At 36.3% G+C, this 9,205-nt stretch overlaps 1 protein-coding gene across 1 annotated transcript in view; it reads left to right on the forward strand.

The window, feature by feature from the left end:
• Positions 1–9,205, forward strand: part of LRBA (LPS-responsive vesicle trafficking, beach and anchor containing) — a 771,345-nt gene that overhangs the window by 87,899 nt on the left and 674,241 nt on the right. Inside the window, exons 3-4 of the mRNA XM_011973242.1 lie at positions 2,440–2,671; positions 2,890–2,990. Of these exons, the coding sequence (XP_011828632.1) occupies positions 2,440–2,671; positions 2,890–2,990 (333 nt within the window). The remainder of the gene's footprint in view (positions 1–2,439; positions 2,672–2,889; positions 2,991–9,205) is intronic.

Here is a 9,205-nt window from a genome sequence, read left to right on the forward strand (position 1 = left end):
TCTTGATCTCCTGACCTCGTGCCTGCCGCCTCAGCCTCCCAAAGTGCTGGGATTACAGGCTTGAGCCACCACGCCCGGCCTTTTTTAAACATTTTTATGAGTGATGTCTGTAGATTGGTTAATGGTATTGTAAATGTTAATTTCCTGGTTTAAATGATTATACTATGATTATGTAATATATATACATTGGGGAAGCTGAATGAAGAGTATAAAGGAATTCTGTACTCTTTTTGAATGCTTGAAATTATTTCAGAATAAAAAGTTACAGACAAGAAAATAATACAAACAAAACCAAAACAGCTATATTAAAGTTCTTATTTGAATTATATATTTTAAAAATTTACAAGCAATATATTTATGGACAATATAATCTAATTCAACCAGTTTAAGTAGAATGGAATATTTCATAGTATAATGGATAGCTTATAGCATTTATCCAGGAGAACTAGGTAACCAGGCACGTATACTTTTAAGCTAGGGCCATGTAACTAGGAGAATTGACTCCATGACAAGGAGAGACTGTTTTAGTAGAATCCCAGCTATCATCTCCTAACACTGCTTGGTAGTGATAATACAAAGCATTGTACACTGAAATCTCTGCCAGAGCTTTCTGAGAAAGATGAAATGTCTTCATCACTGCCAGCAGTTCTTGTCTCTCTGCATGCAAGTACTGATCCTCACATTGTTCATTTCCATTTTTTTCAGTCTCATGCCTGTCTTTATTTTTGTTGAAAACCTGGGATACATGTTGTTGATCCTGCTGAAAGGAATTTTAATTTATTTCCTAGTTTTGAACCTTCCTTGCTTTCCTGGACTAAACTCTACTTGGTCATGTCTGTTTTATTTATAAGCCATTGGATTTTTTTTTTTTTTTTTTTTTTAAAGACGGAGTCTTGGTCTGTTGCCCAGACTGAAGCTCAATGGTGTGATCTCGGCTCATTGCAATCTCTATCTCCCAGGTTTAAGTGATTCTCCTGCCTCAGCCTCCCAAGTAACTGGGACTACAGGCACATGCCACCATGCCTGGCTAAGTTTTTGTATTTTTTTTTTCTTTTTTTTGAGACGGAGTCTCACTCTGTTGCCCAGGCTGGAGTGCAGTGGCATGATCTCAGCTCACTGCAATCTCCGCTGCTCGGGTTCAAGTGATTCTCCTGGCTTCAGCCTCCTGAGTAGCTGGGATTACAGGCGCATGCCACCACGCCTGGCTAATTTTTGTTTTTTTCAGTAGAGACGGGGTTTCACCACGTTGGCCAGACTGGTCTTGAACTCCTGACCTCAGGTGATTTGCCTGCCTTGGCCTCCCAAAATACTGGGATTACAGGCATGAGCCACTGCGCCTGGCCATTTTTTGTAGTTTTTTAGTAGAGACAGGGTTTCACGGTGTTAGCCAGGATGATCTTGATCTCCTGACCTCGTGCTCCGTGCGCCTTGGCCTCCCAAAGTGCTGGAATTGCAGGCATGAGCCACCACTCCCTGCCGGATTTGTTTTTTAAAGTTCACTTTCTTCTTGCATACCTTTTGGGTATGCAGTTTAGAAATGCGTAATGAAAAACCGAGAAGTATTCAGAAAGAAAAAAGTGTAGGTGAATCATGTGTGTAACTATTTCTGACAGAGATCTTTAAAAAATCTAGTTGATTGTATTATCGTATACCTTAAATGTAGGTATTTTTAAATTTAAAAAATTTATTTAAAAAATCTAGTTAAGTGAGGTAACTCTACAAAGGTAATTCCAAAAGTATTTTAATTCCTTTACGTAATTAGGATTTATTTAAAATGTACAAACCTTTCCTTTGTGTGGGGAGGCTGTGGATGAGATGACAAGGCCAGTATAGCTATAGCGTTCTCATAGTAATATCAGTGAAATACATTTTCTTGATTACTGACTTTGGATGTGTGACTAATTATATGTAAGTTATACTGATTATTGACAGAAAAGAAGAGAGGTAAAATGAATAGGCTTAAAAAACCAAAAATTTGACTAATATAAACTCCAATGTGTGACCATTCTGAGCCTTTTTCAGCTTTTCAGTTTTACCATGAGCTCATTACTTGTTTGGTTAACAAAGGACCTTTAGATTATTCAGTGTAGTTCACAGATTTGATACTTCATAAACGAAATACTGAATGAGAAGCAATTGTAGAGCTGATTTAGATCTTTATTGGTAACAGGTTAGTAGATAGCAATTTACCTAAGACATCCTATATTTGTTTTTGTTGAAAAATATTTTAATGTTTATATTCTCTTACTTGACTTTACTGTCTAAATTTGGAGATTACTTCAGAAACTTCAGTTTTTTGAGCTGTGTTTTTTTTTTTTTTTTAAATGAACATTTTGTTTTGGAGGAAGAATGTGAGTAGTTGTTAATCTAAAGTTTAGGAACCTGCTATAGTGATATTGAGGATACTAATGCTTTTACTTTTTTTTTTTCGCTTGGAAGTTGGTAGGAGGACAGTTTGATTTGGAAATGAATTTCATTATTCAAGAAGGTGAGAGTATCAACTGTATGGTGGACCTACTGGAAAAATGTGACATTACTTGCCAAGCAGAAGTCTGGAGCATGTTTACAGCTATTCTGAAGAAAAGCATACGGAATCTTCAAGTCTGCACTGAAGTAGGCCTTGTTGAAAAAGTGCTTGGGAAAATTGAAAAAGTTGACAATATGATAGCAGGTATGATTTTTTTCTATAGTACAATGTATGCAAAGAAATAAAGTTTAATTTTTAAATACATATTTTTCTTATTCCATTTAGCAATATTTAAGAAATATTTGAGCATGTACCATGCACCTAGAACTTTAGTGTCCAAGCCCTTAAATAAGCACTGTTTATTTTAAATATTCTAGAAATATAACTAGCTGAGTTATTTTATTGTTTTCTTTTGTTTCCAGATCTTTTAGTTGACATGTTGGGAGTGCTGGCTAGCTATAATTTGACAGTTCGCGAGCTAAAGCTTTTCTTCAGTAAACTTCAAGGAGATAAAGGACAATGGGTAAAAAAACTTAAGTACTCTTTGGTATTTTAAAGTATCCCCCTCCCAAACACATTAGTAGCTTGTAAAGTAACTGATATTATTATACATGGGATAATTGTCAAATTGAATAGATTAGTTAAAATAGCATTGAGATCCCTATGGCTACTTTTGCCATACTTGGACCCTAAAAGTATGCACTAAGATAATGGTGTTTCAGGCAAACTGATAATTTAATTCTTCTTCCAATTGTTGTTCTTTAAATGTACATTCAATATTTATTAGAAAGGAAGATAAATGTAGAGAAAGAAAAGTATTAGGTAATAGTACATACCTTTTCTTCTTTTTGATCTAGTTTTATCTGAGTCCCTTAAACTTGAGTAACTCATTCTGTGAACAAAACCTCTGCAGTTAATTGGATCTACCCTCTTGAGAGGCAACTTAGGAGTCATTTGCAATGGGTAGTGTTGGGGGTGAACTTATTTTGAACCCCAGGTGCCTTATCAAACTGTTTCTTCAACCATATAGTTATCTGTCCTATTGAGGAGGAGTAGTAAATATTTTCTCCATTTTTGTTGCATTTCCAGGCTTATTTTAGTGCCCTTTACATTGCCCACAGCAACAGCTCAGTCAGTTGATCCTTAATCTAGCTTTCATTAAATGTATCTAAAATTGTGCCCTGTAATTACTCTTTTTCGTTATGTTAAAATTTAGATTCTTTAGCATATTTCTCTCAAACTCCAGTTTAATGTGTTTAATTTTAGAGTTTTATTACTGATTGTCATTGAATTTAATTATATTTCTGGTTCTAGCTTATCTTGTGTTCATAGAGTTTTTGCATCTGTGAGTGTGTAAGGCAATTGTCATAAAATTTGGAAACATTTTAGTCATTGTTTCTTCAAATACTGTCTTCTTGTCCCCCCTTCCCATCTTTTCTGGGACTCCAATTACAGATATATTAGACCTCTTGATATTGTCTCACAGGTTACTGAGATCTGTTAACTCTTTTTTTAGTGTTTTTGTGCTTTATTTTAAATTGTTTTTATTGCTATAGTTTCAAGTTAACTGATCTTTTCTTCGCAGTGTGTTAATTCCATCCACTGAAATTTCAGATAGTGTATTTTTCTTTCTGTAAATTCTTTTTTTTTTTTTCTGAGATGGAGTGTTGCTCTGTTGCCAGGCTAGAGTGCAGTGGTATGATCTTAGCTCACTGCAACCTCCACCTCCTGGGTTCAAGTGATTCTGCGTCAGCCTCCTGAGTAGCTGGGATTACAGGTGCACGCCACGACACCTGGCTGACTTTTCTATTTTTAGTAGAGACGGGGTTTCACCATGTTGACCAGGATGTTCTTGAACTCCTGACCCTGTGATCCGCCCGTCTCGGCCTCCCAAAGTGCTGGGATTACAGGCCTGAGCCACCGTGCCTGGCCTCTTTCTGTAAATTCTATTTGGTTCTTTTAAATATTTTCCATTTTTTTCCTTATTTAATTCTTTTAAATCCTTGAAAATATTTAGTATATTAATAGTTGCTTTAATGCTCTTATTTTTTCATTCTAGAATGTCATTTTCTAGGTCATTTTACTCATTGATTTTGCTTCTTTATGTAGGTCACATTTTTCTGCTGCTTATGGCTACTGAATTTCGACAACATATCAGACAGCAAATTTTATGTTGCTGAGAGCTGGATTTTGTCATATTCCTTTTATGATTGTTAGACTGGTTTTGCAGGCAGATAAGTTATTTGTGGATCAAAGTTATTTGTGGATCAACTTTATCCTTTAAAACTAGTTTAAAGGTTTTTTTTTTTTTTCCCCAGTAAGGTTTAGAGTGGCTGTTATGCTAGGGCTAGTTTAGCCTTACTATTCAGGCATGTCTCTTACAGAGTCTCTATTGAGTAACTCTTAAGTCGCAGACATAGGACAGGAGGTAGCAAGACTGTGGTCTCTCCAAAGTGTCTAGTAGGGTCTCAACAATTCCTAGCTCTGTATTAGTTTTGGGAATTCTTTAACTTGAAGCTCTTGCTATCTTAGCCCCACCATGTTGAGTTTTATCGTAAGCATGATCAGTCTGGTATTAAGCCAAAGAGTCAGTGTAGATTTCTGGGACTTCTCTGTTCAGTTCTTTCCTCCGTAGTATTCTGCTCTGAAACTTCTATCCACTGTGGACTCCACTTTCTTTCCAACTCACTGAGACTTTCAAGTTTTGTTTGGTTTCCCTGTGCAATGATATGGAAATTGACACCAGGTTTAAAGTCATTTTGTTTGTTTTCTCAGGAATCACAGTCTTGAACTACCTCTTCCTCCATACTGAAAACTGTTTTTGTTTGATACATTTTGCCCACTTTTCTAGTTGTTTATGCTAGGTTGGTGCGTCCAGGTCATATTACTGTGTCGTGTCCAGAAGAGAAAGTATATATTTAATTTTGGTTTTTATTTATATTCACATTATTTATTCTGAATATGTAACATATTTTTATTATATTCATAAACATAGAAAATTATAGGTAAGAAAATAGCAAATAACATGAACTAATATTTATTTACAGAGGTAGAAACCACACAATCAGATTAACACAAAATCATTAATAATTAGAGACATTCACATTAAAACAGTATTGATATGTCACCTTCCATCTGTAGTTTCTCAAGAATTTTAAAGTTGGAAAATGGCAAGTATAGTTTGGGATACAGAGTTATTTTATACTTGGTATGCTTTTCGTTAGAATCAACGCTAGTGGAGCCAACCTCAAGATGAGTCTAGTACTATTTAGTCGTGTTAATTATACTGTATCCAGTGATTTAGTCATTCACTACTTAGTGCATGTTCCCAGAACTTCTCACATAGATCCATAAAATACACGAGGATGTTCACTGAAGTATTATTTTTGATGGCAGTGAATGTTAACATGGATGGTCATCATTAAGAGAGTGGATTGGTAAAATGTACAAAAGGCACAGAATAGATTGTTCTATAACAGAATCAGTGGATGGAGTAATAGGAATAGATGTAAAATATATAGGAAGAAAGCGATGATAAGTATAAGCACACAAATAACTTTTTTTTTTTTTTTTTAAGACAGGGTCTCACTCTCACCCAGGCTAGAGTGCAGTGGTGTGATCATGGCTCACTGCATTCTCAGCTTCCTGGGCTCAAGAGATCCTGCCACCTCAGCCTCCGAAGTAGCTGGGACCATGGATGTGCACCACCATGCTGGGCTAATTTTTGCATTTCTTTTAGAGACTGGGTTTCCCCATGTTGTCCAGACTGGTCTCAAACTCCTGAGCTCAAGCAGTCCTCCCAAAGCGCTAGGATTACAGGTGTGAGCCACCACACTCAGCCCCAGAAAACATTTTTGAAGGAATAATCTACATATAAAAGATTAAACATGTTAATATAGCGGCCTATGGGGAACGGGAGGAGAATGAGAATAGGTTTAGATGATAAAGGGAAAAAATAATGAACTATTTATAAAATGAGAGCAAGGCCTTGCGCAGATATTCATTATATTTATTTAGTTATTTAATATTAGGCATATTATTTCTATATTTTGCTGTCATAGCAGTGCAGTGAAAAATTCCCTGTATCTAAATCTCTGCCTTTGTGATGATTACTTTAGCATAGATTTTTGCATGTGGAAATAGTGCATTGGTGGACATGAACGTTTTTACAGACTCTTGAAATATGACTACTACATCTTTTTCCTTTCCTCTTTCTTTTTCTTTCTCAGACAGAGTCTTGCTCTGTTACCCAGGTTGGAGTGCAGTGGTGCTATCTCGGCTCCCTGAAACCTCTGCGTCCTAAGTCAAGCACTCCTTCCACCTCAGCCTTCCAAATAGCTGGGACCACAGGCACTTGCCACCATTCTTGGCTAATTTTTGTATTGTTTTGTAGAGATGGAGTTTTGCCATGTTGCCCAGGCTGGTCTTAAACCCCTAGGCTCAAGCGATCCCTCCACCTTGGCCTCCGAAAGTGTTGAGATTTGTGAGCCACTGTGCCTGGCCTAAGTTTTTTTCTGAAAGGCTTTCCCAGTACAGTATATACTCCCCCAGCAATGTCTGTCAAGTAAAGTGCTTATCTTAATGTGTTCTTTTGTTGACTGATTTATAGGAAAGGAAATTTGGAGGAATGATGTTTCTAGATGGACATGCTACAATACTGTATTTTTATTTTCAACTGCAAAGTTATTTTTGGTTATTTTACTTTGGAATTTATTTTAAAAAAATCACTGATTATAGTTACTTGTTGTTATGCTTTTATAATTGAGCAGTATGATTAATTGAAAATTTCTTGTTCACTTAAGAATGAAGCTTTCCACTTAATATTTAGGTGAAAGGTTGCCAAACTCTTTTACACAGTTAGTAATTATAATTTATATCATCTATGAAAATAAGATGAAGGCAAACCAGTGATTTCATTTGTAGTTTGACCCTGTTTTGAACTTTTAAACTTTTAACAAGGAGGAATGCCCTGCACTTTTCTTATTGGCTTATAAACGATTAAAATGACATGGTATGTCTGATTATCTTTTGTTTATCCTTGTAACTGCAAATGACATTTTTCATTTTTATTGCTGATTGTTTCAGTATTAGAGACTTGTGGACCAAAGAAACATTAATCAAATAAACTCAGCGTTGCAGCTTTTGTATGTATATGCTATGTGTATACATATATTTATATGCTATGCAGTAAAGGTATATTGTAGAACGAAATATGATAGGGAAGTTTAATCCACTCTCAATTTCAAGGAAGGCTACCCTGAGGAAGTGACTGTTAACATGAGCTCTAAAGGCTGGGTAAGGTTGACTTGGTTAAGAGGGGAGTAGAGGAGCCCTTTTGAGAACATTTTAAGCTTAAGGAATAGCTTTTGCTGAGGCCTTGTTGTGGGAAGAAGACTGAGAAAAAAGGATGGAGTGCAGGGAGAAGGGGAGAGTAAGAAGCAAAATGAGGCTAAAGAGGTAGATAAAGTATCTTATAGTCCATGTTAAAGGTTTTGGTCCCTATTTTAATGGTGAAAGTACAGTTTTTTTTTTCTTTGACTTTACGATGGTGTGAAAGTGATATGCATTCCGTACGCTCCTTGACTTAGGATGGGGCTACCTCCAGCTAAACCCATCTTAAGTTGACAGTATTTTGGGTTGAAAACATACTTTCGATTTACATTATTTTCTACTTACTGTGGGTTTATCAGGATATAACCCTATCGTAAGTTGAGGAGCATCTGTATAGTTGTTTAAAAGGATGGACTCTGGAGCAGATTGAGTTCTGATCCTGACCTTGACAGTTATTACCCATGTGACTTTGGGAATGTTCCCTGCGTCAGATTCTTTTTCTGTAAACTGGGGATAATAATAATAATACCATCCCATAGGGTGGTTATGAGGGTAAAATATTTTAGTGTTTTTGAAGTACCTTTTTTTTGAAATGTTTATTTTTATTTTTTTAATTTTATTTTTCCATAAGTTATTGGGGTATAGGTAGTATTTGATTACATGAGTAAGTTCTTTAGTGGTGAAATTGTGAGATTTTGGTGCACCCATCACTTGAGCAGTATACACTGCACCATATTTGTAGTCTTTTATCTCTCGCCCCCCTCCCACTCTTACCCCAAGTCCCCAAAGTCCATTGTATCTTTCTTATTCCTTTGAGTTCTCACAGCTTAGCTCCCACGTATCAGTGAGGACATACAATGTTTGGTTTTCCATTCCTGAGTTACGTCACTTAGAATAATAGTTTCTAGTCTTATCCAGGTCACTGCAAATGCTGTTAATTCATTCCTTTTAATGGCTGAGTAGTATTCCAGTAGTATCACAGTTTCTTTTCTTTTTTTTTTTTAATTATACTTTGAGTTCTAGGATACATGTGCACAACGTGCAGGTTTGTTACATATGTATACATGTGCCATGTTGGTGTGCTGCACCCATTAACTCATCATTTACATTAGGTATATCTCCTAATGCTATCCCTCCCCCCACCCCATCCCCACAATAGGACCCGGTGTGTGATGTTCCCCTTCCTGTGTCCAAGTGATCTCATTGTTCAGTTCCCACCTATGGGTGAGAACATGCGGTATTTGGTTTTCTGTTCTTGCGATAGTTTGCTGAGAATGATGGTTTCCACCTGCATCCATGTCCCTACAAAGGACATGAACTCATTCTTTTTTATGGCTGCATAGTATTCCATGGTGTATATGTGCCACATTTTCTTAATCCAGTCTGTCACTGATGGACATTTGGGTT

This window comes from Mandrillus leucophaeus, unplaced genomic scaffold, assembly GCF_000951045.1.
Source record: "Mandrillus leucophaeus isolate KB7577 unplaced genomic scaffold, Mleu.le_1.0 Scaffold136, whole genome shotgun sequence".
NCBI lineage: Eukaryota > Metazoa > Chordata > Mammalia > Primates > Cercopithecidae > Mandrillus > Mandrillus leucophaeus.